The 17,085-nt window shown below is 47.7% G+C and overlaps 1 protein-coding gene across 2 annotated transcripts in view; it reads left to right on the top strand.

Moving 5' to 3' along the window:
- The window catches only part of LOC138980596 (uncharacterized), a 56,648-nt gene that overhangs the window by 23,554 nt on the left and 16,009 nt on the right, over positions 1-17,085 (top strand). For both annotated transcript variants that reach the window (XM_070353503.1, XM_070353502.1), the window contains exons 12-15: positions 4,814-4,873; positions 6,655-6,816; positions 14,968-15,096; positions 16,794-16,908. In XM_070353503.1, coding sequence (XP_070209604.1) covers positions 4,814-4,873; positions 6,655-6,816; positions 14,968-15,096; positions 16,794-16,908 — 466 coding nt within the window. The remainder of the gene's footprint in view (positions 1-4,813; positions 4,874-6,654; positions 6,817-14,967; positions 15,097-16,793; positions 16,909-17,085) is intronic.

Raw genomic sequence — 17,085 nt, 5'->3', positions numbered from 1 at the left:
CGTCGATCGATCTTACAGACGCTTACTTTCACGTCCTCATACATGTCGCGGACAGGAAGTGGCTTCGCTTCCCTTGGGGCGGCAAAGCTTACCAGTTCAGGGCTCTGCCGTTCGGCCTGTCTTTAGCTCCGTGGATTTTCACGATTGTGGTCAGGCAGCTTTGCGCTCTTGTGAGACAGGAAGGCATCCGTCTCAGAGCATACCTGGACGATTGGTTAATCCTTCACCAGAACAGGGGGCTTTGCGAGGCTCATACGCACAGGGTGCTGAGCCGGGCGGCACAGCTGGGTTTCTCTGTCAACCTGACAAAATCCGAGTTGGAACCATCCCAGACGTTTACTTACCTGGGCATGGAATTCGACACGCTTCGGTGGTCTGTCCGTCCGTCTCAAAGGCGGATCGACAAGCTTCAGGGTCTGATTCGGTCTCTCTACGGAGAGAATCACGCCAGTGCAAGGGTTCTGACTTCGGTTCTGGGTCAGATGGAATCCATGGCTTCCCTCATTCCGTTGGGCAGGGTTCACAAGAGGCCTTTTCAGGCCTCCCTGCAGTCAAGGTGGGATCAGACATCCCAGGACTGGAGTGCTCCGATCGCACTGGGATCTTGGTTTCAGCAGACCACAGGTGTTTGGCTTCTTCCGGATTTGTTCCGGGGTGTTCCCATTGTTCGTCCACCGCCGGAGAGAGAGTTGTTTACGGACGCATCTCTGACGGGGTGGGGTGCTCATCTGGACGAGCACATGGTTTCGGGAGTTTGGGATTGCTCTCAGGCCTCCCTACATATCAATGTACTGGAGTTGGAGGCCGTTTCCCTGGCGCTTCTAGCGTTCAAGCCTTTCCTGGAGGGCAGTCATGTACGTCTTCACACCGACAACATGTCTGTGGCGTCGTATGTGAACAAGCAAGGGGGGACTCGGTCTCACAGTCTTTCCGACATTGCATGTCGCATTCTCAAGTGGTGTCACGCCCAGCACATTCTGTTGTCAGCAGTGTACTTGAAGGGCAGTCTGAACGTCCTTGCAGACACTTTGAGCAGAGGGGACAGGATTGTTCATTCAGAGTGGACTCTCACACACCAGTCTTTGCAGCGGCTTTGGTCGCAGATCGACAAGCCCAAGATAGATCTCTTTGCGACGAGGTTTTCGGCGAGACTGCCTCTCTTTGTGTCCCCCTTCCCGGATCCTCTGGCCTGGAAGGTGAATGCTCTGGAAGTGGATTGGTCAGATCTTCCGGCGTATGCCTTCCCTCCGTTCTGCCTCTTAGGCAAAGTCCTCAGGAAAGTGGACTTGGAGAAACCAGCGCTGGTTCTGGTCGCTCCTCTGTGGCCAAGCCAGCACTGGTTTCCCGACCTACTGCGTCTAGCAGTTCGGCCCCCAATCCCTCTCGCCCTGAAAAGAGGAGATCTCGTGCAGCCTCGGTCAGGCGTTCAGCACGAGAACCCACAGATCCTGGCCCTTCACGCGTGGATTCTGTCCGAAGCGCTTTGCGTAGGGCAGGGGCCTCTTCCCCTACTCTGAGATTCGTTGGACATGCGCATAGAAAATCGACTTCTTCGGTTTACTCATCGCACTGGGCCTCTTGGTCTAGGTGGTGCGCGCTTAACGGGGTTAAACCTCTTTCTCCTAGGTCTATTCATGTAGCCAACCATCTGTCTTGGTTGGCTGATCAGAGGGCTTCTCCCTCTTCTATTAGGGTCCGGAGGTCGGCGATCTCTTCGACCCTCGCGCAATTAGGCCACAAAATTTCGCTCGGAGGGGTTATCGCTAGTGTTATTAAGGGGGCTGCCCTTTTAGCAGCTCGTTCAAAATCGCTTCTCCCTGCATGGGATTTGTTCCTGGTCTTACGTTTCTTAGCCTCGGATGAGTTCGAGCCTCTTTTGTCAGCCACTTTGGCCGATTTGACGCGTAAGACTGTGTTTTTAACGCTTCTCGCTACTTCTAGGAGAGGTAGTGAGGTGCATTCTTTGTCGGGTTTAGACAAGGACATTGCGTTCGAGAAGGATGGTTCCATTTCTCTCAAATTTGTTCCCGGCTTTCTCGCGAAAAACCAGAAACCTGGCCAGCTTTCTCCAATCTTGCGCATTCCACCCTTGAGCAAGATTTTGGCTCCTGGAGATCCCGATATTGCAAATTGTCCTGTGAGAGCTCTCCGATGTTACCTGTCTCGAACTCGGCCTGTTAGGTCAGAAAGTCAAAAGCTTCTTTTCATATCTTTAAACACGGCTAGGTGTAAGGATATAGCGAAGGTGACTCTGGCCAAATGGATCTCCACTCTGATCAAACGAGCATATGCCTGGTGGCTAGTGCAGTCGGGTGATGCTAGGGCAGTGTTGCCTCTCACCGCGGCTAGAACCCATGAGGCGAGAGCCTGGGCATCCTCATTGGCAGTTCTTCGGTCCGGCAAGCTAGCCGAGGTACTGGAAGCTGCGTATTGGCGCTCTGAGGACGTTTTCGTCAACTTTTACCTCAGAGACGTCGCTTCTGTCAGACAGGATGGAAGCTCCGCGCTGCCTGCCATGGTAGCGGCGGGACAGGTCCTGCGTGCCTAGTTTTGGTAAGTACCCACCACCTATAGTAGCAATCTGCTATATGTGAGTTGGGTAATAATATGTAATTTAATCCAAAATTTTAATAATAAATTTTCATTTAATTAATATACTTACCCAACTCACATCGTTTAAACCCTCCCGCCTCCCCGCTGTGGTGGTATTGGGTTCTAAAAAAGTAGTGAGTTGGGCTTCGTTCGAATGATACAAATGGCGGCGTATGCGCACGCATACGGATGTTGGACCGGACATCGGTCTGATATTATGGGATGGATCACTCTTTTTTAGGGTGGTCTCCCTTGTTACCAAGGGGAACGCGTACAGCGTTACCAGCACTGAACTAGAGTTAATTGCTATATGTGAGTTGGGTAAGTATATTAATTAAATGAAAATTTATTATTAAAATTTTGGATTTAAGCATAGTGAGCAAACTGTGAGCACATTTTCCATAAAGGTAAATGTGCAGGGGGGGGGGGGGGGGGGGGTTGAGGGGGCGGGGGTAAAAGTATGTTCAAGTAAAAAAAAAAAAAAAAATCATGAGCCTAGCAGTTTGTTTGTTTGTTCATGGGGTGAAACTCCCACGGCTTTTACCTGTATGACCGTTTTTACCCCGCCATTTAGGCAGCCATACGCCGCTTTCGGAGGAAGCTTGCTGGGTATTTTCGTGTTTCTATAACCCACCGAACTCGGACATGGATTACAGGATCTTTTTCGTACGCACTTGGTCTTGTGCTTGCGTGTACACATGGGGCCGTTCGGACACCGAGGAGAGTCTGCACACAAAGTTGACTCTGAGAAATAAATCTCTCGCCGAACGTGGGGACGAACTCACGCTGACAGCGGCCAACTGGATACAAATCCAGCGCGCTACCGACTGAGCTACATCCTGGCCCTGAGCCTAGCAGTGAAAATTATAAATGTTTTTAGTTGTTTTTTCTGAATGTAACTGTACAGATTGATACTAGACTTGGCTTGGGGTTTTGGAAAAATAAATGCGACTTTACTAGAGTATAAGTGTAGAACCTGCTGTGTTTGTTGGTTTGTTTTTTGGTTGTGTTTTTTTTATTGACTGTTAGATGCACTCTGCTTCTGAAAGACAATCCAGCTGCTGCAACTGTTCACTGGTTTTCTGATAAAACAATTTGATGTACCTAATTTTTCTTGGTTTTAGTTTGTGCATCATGGTTATTGTATTGTAAAGCTCTTTGTTTACTTTAAACATGTGTGCTTTTTACCTACTGTTTTTTCCTCACAGTAACATTCGTAAGCGTACAGAGTGTGCTGTTGGGATTTCTAGTTTTCGTTTACGTGACCTTTTGTTCTTAGAATTGTGCTCTGCCATAGTATTGCAAGAAATCTTTACACTATTTTCAAGCCTATATTTAATCCTTTGTGATAAAAAAAATACTCACCAAGAAACAAGGTTGATGTGATCAATTTGTAAGTGTCTGAGTTTTTTCTTGTTGCTCAGTCATAATTGTATGAAACTGAATCCTTTGTTTATTTTTTGTATCCAGATTATGTTCTTTGGCTTTGTCAGAAAAAAATGGTTGTCTTGCTTCAGTGATAATTATATGAAACTGTTTTGCCAGTAAGTTAATCATTATCATGCCCTCACGGGGGATCGTAGCGGTTACGCCTGAATTATGTAGCTTACTCATTTAAGTATGTATTTGATTAAAGGGGATGGAAGTGGGGGTTACAGCCTCGTTATTAGCCATTGAGTATAACTGTTTTATCACCATTGCTTTATTGTTGTTCTTTGGCCATTTACGTTGAATGACTTGTTATACATTGACATTGATAGTTTTATTCTTCTTCTTCTTCGTCGTTCGCTAGATAGTTTTATTATAAGAACCTTTTCTAATTCCTATTAACTCGATGTTCTTTAACTATATTTATACATAAATGCATATTGTAAAGCAGTATGCATTGTTAGAGGATCTTTTAGTAGCAGTGTTTAAATGTCGAAGCTGCTTTTCCCAGTTTTACCTAAGAGACCGACTGTATATTGTGTTGTTGTATTTGTCAGACTTGATTGTACCAAGTCCCTACACATGTTGTAATGCGCTTAGAGCCAAATATTTTTGTTTTTTGTAAGGGATAGGCGCAATATTAATACACTTTATTATTATTATTACAATAAAATAAGAAAACGAATGACAGAGGGGGTCCACTGCAGTGGGGTTTTTGTGGTTGTGAATGGCCCTAAAAACTATGTAAAATGTTTCTTATCACAAGCTTAATCACTTTTTTACTTCTTCACAGGTGGTGGTGGGCGGTGTTGTCGTGGATTTCTGTGCCAAGGCCAAGGAGGAAGACATCAAGGTCACTGGAATGGTGTACATAGTCCTTAGATAAATTGTAATCTTTCATATATGTGACCCTCCACCACGAAATGAGTCGCATGTCACCTCGCGCGGTTCTGCGCTAGGCTTAATACAAGTCCGGGGAGTGTCTGGTAACAGTGTGAGGGTCACCTTAGTCACAGGCTTATAACTCAAACAGTTTTCGCTCTTTTCTAAAACGGTTTTCACCACTGGATAGAGCATAAAAAACTCTTTATGAAAATGTAAAAATATGAAAATCATGTGTAACCGAATGCCGAAACACTACGATCACCTCGGGAAGCGAAGTGCAATCAAACAGGTTTGAAAATGTTAGGGCTAATTTCTTAGCCCTATAAAAACTGTTATGCAAACCCGAAGGTTTCCATGAACATACAGACAATCGGAAACCACCAGACGCCATCACAAACAGATTTCCACAATCCACGGGTGTTGACTTTTAAAGGTCAACAACTCGGGTGCAGAGTCTGCTGTGAAAGGAGCGGTAGCCTCCCTGTCACAATCGCCCCCGTTTGAAATGAACTTCGTCCCGAAGTTCCGAACCGGGGGACCACTGTCCATCCCAAGTTCGCAGAATGGGAACAGCACGAAAATGTTCAGTGGTCATATTATGCCATTACCTGAACATATCATGCCGAGTCCCATCCCTGCTCGCAAGCGCCAGATGTAACCGAGTGCCGAAACACTACAATCACCTCGGGAAGCGAAGTGCAATCAAACAGGATTGAAAATGTTAGGGCTAATTTCTTAGCCCTATAAAAACTGTTATGCAAACCCGAAGGTTTCCATGAACATACAGACAATCGGAAACCACCAGACGCCATCACAAACAGATTTCCACAATCCACGGGTGTTGACTTTTAAAGGCCAACAACTCGGGTGCAGAGTCTGCTGTGAAAGGAGCGCTAGCCTCCCTGTCACACATGCAAAGGTGACATGCGACTCATTCCGTGCGTGGTGGAGGGTCACATAATATTATGAACATCATAGAGAGAAAAATGTAATTGCATTGAAGAAATTTTAATTGCACACAACAAAGAGAATATAGCACACCCCTTAACTTACTGTGTTCTGTTATTGATATAATTGAGTCTCTAGATTGCTTCTAGATATGCATATCTACATGTTTTTGTTTTTGTACCATGCGTGTAATGTTTGGTAGTAAAATGTTGTGTTCTCAAGAGTTTGGAGTTGTAGATTTACTTATATGTGAATACATGTATTATTTTGAACTGTCTGTCACCCCCCGCGGGTTAGGGGGAAGAATTTACCCGATGCTCCCCAGCATGTCGTAAGAGGCGACTAACGGATTCTGTTTCTCCTTTTACCCTTGTTAAGTGTTTCTTGTATAGAGTATAGTCAATATTTGTAAAGATTTTAGTCAAGCAGTATGTAAGAAATGTTTAGTCCTTTGTACTGGAAACTTGCATTCTCCCAGTAAGGTCATATATTGTACTACGTTGCAAGCCCCTTGAGCAAATTTTTGATTAGTGCTTTTGTGAACAAGAAACAATTGACAAGTGGCTCTATCCCATACTTCCCCCTTTTCCCCGTCGCGATATAACCTTCGTGGTTGAAAACGACGTTAAACACCAAATAAAGAAAGAAAGAACTGTCTGTCCCATTTGGTGCTTTAAGCTCAATTTTGACCCTCCGTTTTGCGTCTTGGTCCATGTTCATGTGTATTCTTTGACTGTGTTTTCATTTATTCATTGATGATTTTCTAAATGATTTTTTTTTTTTTACACCAATTTTTTTCAGATGTATGGAGCCACATACCCAGGAAAAATTTACCAGTCGTTTGGGGGCGTGGGTCGGAATGTAGCAGACTGCATGAGTCGCCTTGGCAACCCTCCCTTCTTTGTGTCGGCATTGGGAGATGATGTTCATGCCACTGCACTTTTCAACAACTGTTCACATATGGTAATGTCTCGACATGTATTTCTCTCTCTCTCGACTGTATACAGAGATAAGAACAGCCTCGCTTTCACCTAGATCCTGCCTAAAAACAATGTTCAGACCTCATGTTCAGACTCAGCGTAATGATTCCGAAAGGACTACTTTTTAGCGGTCAAGTTCAGTCGTCTGCATACGCGAAAGTGAAAAAAAAAGATGAAACGTTTTGCTACAGTATCGGAGGATGAACTGTCGAAGAAGAAAAAGAATCTCGTGCCAACCACTACGCAGAAGACCATCCGAGTTGTCCAGAAGAAGTTCTGAAACACGTCACATTCTAAATCAAAAGACGACATTCTGTTCTCTTACGTCATTATTCTTGGTTTACGGTACCATTCGGCGGCTTTGCTACGAGTATGCCATGGTCTTGGTTGGCCGAGACCTTGAGGTGGAATGCGAGTGATTAGGTTTGTTGATTTTGCTCGGAGAAGTGGTCCGTGTTCAAGCAAGTTTCTTTCTTCTTTGAAAACAAAAACCCTAAGACCAGTGAATGTCGAGATATATATTAACGTATAATGTTTCTCTCTTGTTTACTTGTTTTATTGTTTGTTGGCTTGCTTCCTATTTGTGTGCATGTATTGTTTCAATAAGTTGGGTTTTCTGTTTTATGATGCACGGGATGGTTTTCATTGATGATATACAATACAATACAATACAATACAATAATCTTTATTCATCTCTAAAAGAGAAATTACAAGCTTGACTGTGTGTCTGTAAAATCAATCAATTAATCAATCAATCAACCATGCATGTAGTAACATTCACATCGCATATTCACATCATATCGTTACACGCAAACATTGTACCCACACACTTACTAAAATAAGCCTACAAATAGAAGCAATGCATTGCCTGTTTAAAAATTATATCACATTATCACCTTATCACACTTTAACCACATTATCTTCTCACATTTGTATCCTATAAGTCAATATAACTAAGTGGAACCCAAAGTTTGAATGGCAGGTACTGTCGTAAAGAGAGTTTTCTCAATGATTGTAGAATATTTTATACGTGAAAAATATCATGAAAAAATTAAAAATAAAAACAACAACTGAAAATAACTACATGGATCTGGGATGCAATTTGCAATTATTCTGACTGAAAAGAAGGTCCGTTGAATATAAGTCACTGGGGAAGATCTCAGAAGAAATAAAGTTCACAACTGCAGTTCTTCTTCTTCTTCTTCTGCGTTCGTGGGCTGAAACTCCCACGTACACTCGTGTTTTTTGCACGAGTGGAATTTTACGTGTATGACTGTTTTTTACCCCGCCATTTAGGCAGCCATTCGCCGTTTTCGGAGGAAGCATGCTGGGTATTTTCGTGTTTCTATAACCCACCGAACTCTGACATGGATTACAGGTTCTTTTTCGTGCGCACTTGGTCTTGTGCTTGCGTGTACACACGGGGGGTGTTCGGACACCGAGGAGAGTCTGCACACAAAGTTGACTCTGAAAAATAAATCTCTCGCCGAACGTGGGGACGAACTCACGCTGACAGCGGCCAACTGGATACAAATCCAGCGCGCTACCGACTGAGCTACATCCCCGCCCCACAACTGCAAGTCAAACCTGTGTATAATAACCACCAAGAGGGTCTTCTAAACAGGCTGTCAAGACGGGCGCAGTGGTGTGGTGGTAAGACGTCGGCCTCCTAATCGGGAGGTCGTGAGTTCGAATCCCGGTCGCTGCCGCCTGGTGGGTTAAGAGTGGAGATTTTTCCGATCTCCCAGGTCAACTTATGTGCAGACCTGTAAGTGACTTAACCCCCTTTGTGTGTAAATGCAAGCACAAGACCAAGTGCGCACGGAAAAGATCCTGTAATCCATGTCAGAGTTCGGTGGGTTATAGAAACACGAAAATACCCAGCATGCCTCCCCCGAAATTGGCGTATGCTGCCTGAATGGCGGGGTAAAAACGGTCATTCAATCACATATTCTTACCTCAACTCACATAAATGGCATTAACTTCAGTTCATTGCTAAGATATTGAAGTAGTACTCGACCCTGGTAAGGGGGGAAGTAACTCCCTAAGAAAAACAATCCGTAGTCAAGGACGGGAGTCACCTCCCCTACCGGTAACCCGCACATGCGCGGTCCTGCTACCGGCCGTCATTCCACCCACTTCAACACTACTGCACAGACGTGTTGTTGTACTCCGGCATATTTTTTGCCTTGGCCTTTTTGTGGAAGGCCATTTGACCCTGGTCTTTGCGTTGCTTTCTTTAGGTAAGATCGTTTCACTTCTCTTCGCTACGCGTTGCGTTTGTTTGAGTATTTTCGCTGTTGTAATTCTTCTACACGTGCGCGTGTTCGATATTGCAAATGGCGGACAAAAACTCTAAAAGCAAGGGCAAACTTGTTTCTCTGCTCTCTTCACCGGGGAAAGAGAAGGATAAGGACAAGTCTAAGTCTAAATCAAAGACGCGTGCCTCTGTAACTTCGTCACAGGCTACGTCTTTAATTCTGGTTACTGACCCGGTGACTAAGAAAACAGAACGGGTTTCGCTTGACTCTACGTCACCGTCACCGGTTTTTCCCACGCAGGAACGCTCTACTTCTCCTCTCTCGCGCTCGCAGACGCCACGGTCTAGCGAGTCCGTGTCTCGGGAAGAAGTTTTGGCAATGTTTGCTACCTTGAAGCATGACCTAGTTGCCTTACATTCTGCTGAAAGACCTGTCGCTCCCCTCCCGCCTGGCGTGGGGGGGGTGGCTTCTCTTTCTAGGCTGCGGCCGTCCGCGACGATCACGTCGGCCGATCTCGGGCCGGATTTTTCTGGTTCGGTTGCGGATTCCCCTGCCTTGTCAGGGGGGTTCGCGGCCTTAGCGCCGCCCGGTTCCAGCGCTTCGGCGTTGGGCGGCGTTTGTGGGAGTCCCCATCTTTTTGGGGGCTCACACTTGCCTGCGGGCCCGGGTTACGCTTTTGCGTCGCCGGGTTCGCAGACGGCTCCTCCCCGGCAGTACACCGTCCATCACGTGGCGGGTGCGCTAGGGAGCGGCGAAGCGCGCCAGCCTGCCCCCCTGGGATCAGTTTCGGCTGTCCCGGCCTCTGGGGGGCAGGCAGCAGCGTCTTGTCTGTCCAGCTCTGGCCTACAAGATTCTGTCGGCGGTCATCGACCTGTAGCTCTTGGTCCGGCTGCCGCCGTTCCTGGTTCGAGTTCGCAGGGGGTAGGCTCCTCTGGTTGCCCCTCGGGGCTTCCGGTCGGGCCTGCCCGTGGGTTGTCGTCCTCGACTTCCGGTTGTGCTGTGGCAGGCACTTCCGGTGGAGGACAGCGGGCTAGTGGTTCCGGTGGCAGTGTCCCTGCTATCCCGTCCCTGGTTACGCATCGACTTCCGGCCCCGACTTCCGGTTCCGCCGCGGCGGTTCCGGTTGTCGGCGGTGCTGTTGGTGGACAGTTTGCGGCGCTTCCGTCTATTGTTCAACCGACTCTAGCCACTTCCGCTTCCGTGGACGGGTGGGTTTCCGGTTTGCCGGACCCTCCTTCTGATGGAGATCAGGAAGGTTTTGGAGAGGAACAGGAAGGGGATGAGGATTGCTCTGAATCTGTTACCCCCTTACGGATTCCCAATAAACTGGGCCCTACTCTGGAGTTGGCTGCGGAGATAACCTCACGGTATTTCCCTGAGGGTGTCTCCGCCGATTCTACTGTGGTCGCACCCCCTCCTTCTGCTTTGGCAGATTTTGCGGGCGCGGGGGACACGAAGGCGAAGTTCCGGTTCGTTGAATCTCCTTCCGTCCCTTTTGTGATGGCTCAGCTGTTGGCGGACGCTAACACACCCTACCCTCTCTTGGCTGCTCATGGGGAAGCCCCCCCGTCTGCTCAGCCTTGGTTAACCTCGGCTCAGGCAGGCGGCGGCCTCCCAGCTAATTCAAGAAGATCGCGGCTGCCTAGCAGGCCACATTCTCTTCTCTCATCGTTTTCGCTGCCCACAGCTCCACTTCCGGTAACTCCGGAACTGGCTCGCTTGCGGCAGGATGGTTATAGCCGAGATAGGACTTCCGTTTGTACGGAACAGAGTCTACTCGGGCTGGAGGAAAGCGGGCGTTCTTCCCTTGAACTGACCTCTTTAGCGGAAACGCTCATCCGGTCTCTCACGAGAGCCATCGCTTCGTCCATCGAGCCTTTTAGGTTTCGTGACGATGCTATTGAGACTGATGCTGCCATGCTCCTGGCGGCGCTTGCGAAGGTCACTGACAGTCAGATGACGCTTGCTGCTCGGCTCTACTCTCAGGTGGTGTTCTGGAGGCGCGAGGCTTTTCTTAACGGCTCTCGCCTGACGGATAAGGCCACCATAGACTCTTTGAGAGTCTCTCCCTTTTCAGAGGGTGCGTTGCTGGGGTCACGCTCTTTGGATGCCCTTCGGCAGCAAACTGAGGAAACTCGTGACCAACATGTGGTGCAACTGACGGAACTCGCTCTTAAGCAGCACAGCAACAAACCACGGAGTTCTGCGTCAGCGCCAGACAGCTCTTCTGGGCAGCAGTCGTCTCGCGCAGGTAGGGGTGGGTCACGGTCCCGTCCTTACCAGCGTAAACCTTCCTTCGGGAAGCGGGGGTCTGGGCGCAAGCCCAACCCCCAATGAGCCACCCCCGATCCAGTCACCCCCCCCAGCCTCTGCCCTTTTGGTAACAGGCGGCCTCTTCCGGGTTCTTCCAGCTTGGCTGTCTCGGACAAGCAGCCTATGGAGCATGGGGGTGATTCGATCGGGGTTCCGCCTTCCTTGGCAGGAAGGCAAAGCCCCTTCGTCCAGGGCGCCGGCCAACTTCCGGTTTCCGGTCAGCCCAGACGCTCAGGAGTCTTTACAGGCGGAAATCCTTCTCTTTCTGCGGAAGCAGGCTATAGAGGAGTTTCTCGGCCACCCCTTCTTGGGACTTTACGGCAGAATTTTGGTCGTCCCCGGGGTGTTGCACCAAGGCATGGTGTTCGATTCACGGGAGTGGGCAGTCCGTCCCACTCAACGTTCAAACTGCAGGCGCGCCCTTTTCAGGCGGCGCTCTGTTCAGTCTGGAATCCGACGTCACACGGCTGGGACGTCTCAGTTCCGTTTCGGGGTCTGGTTGCAGCAGACCACGCCTCAGTGGATGAACACTCCTTGGCTTCTGCAGGGAGTGCCCATAGCGCTTCCTCCTCCTTACACGCATCTCTTTGCGGGCGCAGCACAGAAGGGCTGCGGGGCTCACTTGGACACGCACACGACTGAGCGTCCGATGGTCATCCTTTTCGCCACGAGATTTTCACGTCGCCTCCCGATCGTTGTGTCTGTTTCCGGGCCCGGAAGCTTGGCAGATCGACGCGATGACGATCAGCTGGACAGGGCTAGAGGCTTACGCCTTCCCTCCCACTCCACTCTTCGGAAGGGTTCAGCCTAAAGCCGACTTAGAGCGGCTTCATCTCCTTCTCGTGGCACCGCGCTGGCCCAGTCAGCATTAGTTCCCGGACCCCATGCGGCTCGCCAGCGGCCCGCCAATCCCGCTCGGCCGCCGGCGAGGGGAGCTTTTCCAGCCCAGAACGGGGACTCTGCACAATCGCCCCGAGGGCCTGGATCCTCACGCCTGGAGAGGGTTCAGAGATCACTGGGGTGCTCAGGCGCCTCCGCTTTCGCTGTTGGACTTAGGCCAGAAGGCTCTCAGGCCACCTCCTCTGTCTACTAGTCACGCTGGCTGGCTTGGACTCGATGGTTTGCGGCTAACAATGTTGTCCCGGTCGCCCTGCGATCAATGCAGGTCGCAAACCATCTGGCATGGCTCTCCGCTCGGGGACGCGCCGCGTCCGCTTTGCGCGCTCGCCGCTCAGCCATCTCTGTTTCTTTTAAGCAACTTGGGCGCTCCATCTCCCTCGGGGGAGTTATCGCGAGTGTGCTAAAGGGCGCGGCCCTCAGTTCTGCAACGGAGAGAACTTCTGTCCCGGCTTGGGACGTTCTTCTAGTACTCGAATTTCTCCGTTCTAGTGCTTTTGAACCTTTACAAGACGCTAGTCTCTCTGACCTTACGCGCAAAACTCTCATGCTCATACTGCTCGCTTCCGCGCGGAGGGGCAGTGAGATCCACGGCCTCTCAGGCCTAGACCGGGATATCACTTTCGAAAGAGACGGCTCGGTTTCACTGCGTGTCCGTCCCGATTTTCTCGCCAAGAATCCAAAACCTGGTCAACTTTCACCGACCATTTCCATTCGGCCTCTCCGGGACATTTTTAGCCCCCGGCGATCCGGATCTTTCTAACTGTCCGGTACGCGCGCTTAAGGCTTACTTGTCGCGCACCGCTCCGTTTCGAGCATCAGCTCCGAAGTTGTTGTTTATTTCGATCATTTAAGCTCGAAATAAAGACTTTGCAAAAACCACGCTTTCCAGATGGTCTTCCACACTTATAAGGCATGCTTATCAGTGGTGGCAGACACAAAAGGGGGGGGGGCAGTCAGTCCTTCCTCCTCGATCACCTCGTACGCACGAGGCTTGAGCGTGGGCAACTTCCTTAGCTGTCCTCAAGTCTGGAAGGATGTCAGACGTCCTCAAAGCTGCATACTGGACGACTCATGATGTCTTCCTCAGCTACTACCTCCGGGGCATTGCCAGCACTCATCCGGACGGTACCAACTGCCTCCCAGCTATGGTTGCCGCAGGCCAGATACTTCCAAGAGATTAATGTGAGTATCCCACCGCCTTTATGTGCAATCTGCCATTTATGTGAGTTGAGGTAAGAATATGTGATTGAATCGAAAATTTCAAAACTAAATTTTCATTTAATTAATATACTTACTCAACTCACATCGTTTATACCCTCCCATCCATCCCCGCTAACATTATATGTGTTACAGGTGTGTGTTTCCGTGGGGGAATGACGGCCGGTAGCAGGACCGCGCATGTGCGGGTTACCGGTAGGGGAGGTGACTCCCGTCCTTGACTACGGATTGTTTTTCTTAGGGAGTTACTTCCCCCCTTACCAGGGTCGAGTACTACTTCAATATCTTAGCAATGAACTGAAGTTAATGCCATTTATGTGAGTTGAGTAAGTATATTAATTAAATGAAAATTTAGTTTTGAAATTTTCGATACACGTACAAATCCACTCGTGCTAAAAACATGAGTGAAAATGGGAGTCTAAGCCCATGAACAAAGAAGAAGAACAGGCTGTCAATATAAAAATAAGAAGGTGAATTAAATAGAAAAGAACCTTGTGTGGGATCGTTTGGGTGTACAACTGTGGTCACAGAAAAACTTCATCCCCGTCACACACAACGATTTGCCCCTTCACACGGGCCAATTGTTGTGTAAGATCTTCTTCTTCTTCTGCGTTCGTGGGCTGAAACTCCCATGTACACTCGTGTTTTTTTGCACGAGTGGAATTTTACGTGTATGATCGTTTTTACCCCGCCATTTAGGCAGCCATACGCCGCTTTCTGATGAAGCATGCTGGATATTTTCGTGTTTCTATAACCCACCGAACTCTGACATGGATTACAGGATCTTTTCCGTGCGCACTTGGTCTTGTGCTTGCGTGTACACTCGAAGGGGGATAAGCCACTAGCAGGTCTGCACATAAGTTGACCTGGGAGATCGGAAAAATCTCCACACTTAACCCACCAGGCGGCCGCGGCCGGGATTCGAACTCACGACCTTCTGATTAAGAGGCCGACGTCTTACCACCCCGCCACAGCGCCCGTCGTGTAAGATCAAGATGCAATGCAGGAATGGGTCACTCGCAAGCAATTCTCTTGAAGCTTTGGGTGATAGCACTTGCTCTATTCTCTGCGAGTCAATCGCAGGTGAGGACCAATTAGAATGCGCCGTTGCAGCCTTCACATCGTAACTTGAATTATGGCAGACAACAGCGAACAGCGTCTCTTTGACAATTCAAAACTTTTTGGAACAACAGTTTCTTACTCGGATACAAGGAGACATTTTAGCCGTGTACTACGATCGTGGAGGCCCAATGCTTAAAAGTATTTTTGGAAATGTTCAAGACATTGAATTGAACATTCGCAGTCTGCTCTCATGCAGTGCATTTGCCGTGTGACGGGCTGCAGCTTGCGAGTCAGCGAGCGATTGCCTTGTATAAAATAAATGGTATGATTGAATCGCGGTAATGTGACTGCCCCATTACTGATTGTACAGACTGTTTCAGGACTTGAGAGGCGTTACACGTGTAGCCGGACAGTCCACCCCCACGTACTGCCCAGTGTTGACCAGTGATGGTCACGTCATGTTCGGCATCGGTGACATGGACCTGCTCTCTGTTGTTTCACCTGACATGGTCAGCAGACTTTATATCTATATGGTATATCAATGTCATCATGGAATTTGGGCGTAATTCAATGCTTGGTGATTTTGATGTTTTTGAGCTTTAGACTAAGTAAATCATTCTCCATGAAAAATATTGTCTTGAATTGATTGACAATGCATGATTTAACATACCTGGAACGAATATAAACACTATTTTATAATATAAAAAAATCAGTTTTGGTTTTTTCCTGAAAAGCTGTTTGAAAAGAGTTACCCCAAAATTCTGAGACGACATGTTTGATATTTGCGTGCAGTTCCACAGTCAAGCTGTTATAACTCCAGTACTTTTAAAATCGGTGTAGACTTGGAATACAACATTAGTTTTAATGGTATATATATAAATGTATATATATCCCATGACCTCCCTTCTTTGTCTCTGTAAATGTACATTTACTCTAGGTATATTTCTTGTATTTCCATTGTTCTCTTGTTACATCTATGATGTAACTATTGCACTCTTATAACACATAAAATAGTGGATAAATAAGGGTACACGAAATACATCATAGCTGGCTCTACTTTCTGTCGTCCTTGACATTCCAAAATGCACATGTACCTATCGACCGGATGTGCAAGGGGTAACCACGCTTTTGAGAACTTGCGCGAGAGCCGTTCAGTGCTATAGCTGAGTTTTAGTCTCGACTTGCCGAGACTATCATCACTGCGTCATAGATTTCATGACGTCTGTCGTCCATCGCGTCATATTCTGGGGGGACGTACTCTGTTATGTTTCCTTCCATTCTCGTGTGATCAACATGAATAGCCGTATGTGTGTGAGTGTGTGTGCTCGTTGGTGCCGGCTCTCTCAACTAAAACAGAAGTCAAACTAGCAATCGTTAAAAACCCAGTCCGTCCGACCAGCACTGCTATGTTCAGGCTATGCTCTTGTGAAGTTACAAGCGTGCTCGGTACACACGCCCTTATCGGTACATCATCGACTACGATTGTTCTCTGGACAAGCTGTTTAATGCATTTTGCGAGTATTTCTAGCTCTTCTGCGGCGCAGTAGGCCCTATAGACGATGAAGGTGTCCAAGATCTCAGGAGATGCGTGTGTAACCACTAGGTATTCAGTCAAATCCGCGTAAGAGGCTTTCAACTGACGGGGACAACCAAGCCACCATTATGCACCGACTTGACATAGATCATGCAACAGACGTGCCTTTAGAATAAGGTATGTGCAGAGGTGCCTCATCTGAACAGACAACTAAAGCTTGATGTTTCCGTCACACTTTGTCTTTTAGATCTTCATGGGATATACAGGTTACAACACTCGTGATTTTTTATATGGCTTGTATTTCAGTCAAGACCCAGCGGGAATATCAAAGGGACTCACTCGCCAGAGGCTCGTGAGTCCCTTGATATTCATCCGCTGGGTCTTGACTGAAATACAAGCCATATAAAAAATCACTCGTGTTGTAACCTCTATATATACCCCTTCATGTCCCTGATAGGTTATGAGTATTGGTGAAGATATATTCCATGAGCAGGATTAGTCTGTCAGTCAAAAACGCAAACTTTTGTGATCAGGTTTATAAGATTCAATGGAATACTTATAACTTAACTGAGGAAAGTATTGACAGAATGTTGGTCTTTGTAAACTATGAAAGAAGACTAGTTTGTACATGTACTTTGAATTTCTCATGAGTATTCTTTTTTTTTCTTCTAGATTTCTCAGTATCAGACTGACATAGCAGCAGCACCCATTGTGTGTGTGGACGGAAACTTCTCACCTGAGGTCATTGAACGAGTGTGCAAACTGTGTTCTGATGCCAGGGTTCCAGGTGAGAATACTGTAACTGGTTTTGATTGGTTTTGGTCCTCCTGTAAAATTGAGGGTGCAGTGATCTAAAGTTTCTTCTGGGACCAACTTTCTCATTATTTTGGTCACTGTGTATGTGCAAATGAAAACATAATAAACTGTTAGAAAATCAATGTGCTAAGTAATACAGGACAACATC

The sequence above is a fragment of the Littorina saxatilis genome, linkage group LG11 (assembly GCF_037325665.1).
Source record: "Littorina saxatilis isolate snail1 linkage group LG11, US_GU_Lsax_2.0, whole genome shotgun sequence".
Lineage (NCBI taxonomy): Eukaryota > Metazoa > Mollusca > Gastropoda > Littorinimorpha > Littorinidae > Littorina > Littorina saxatilis.
This window is presented reverse-complemented; position numbering and strand designations above follow the sequence as displayed.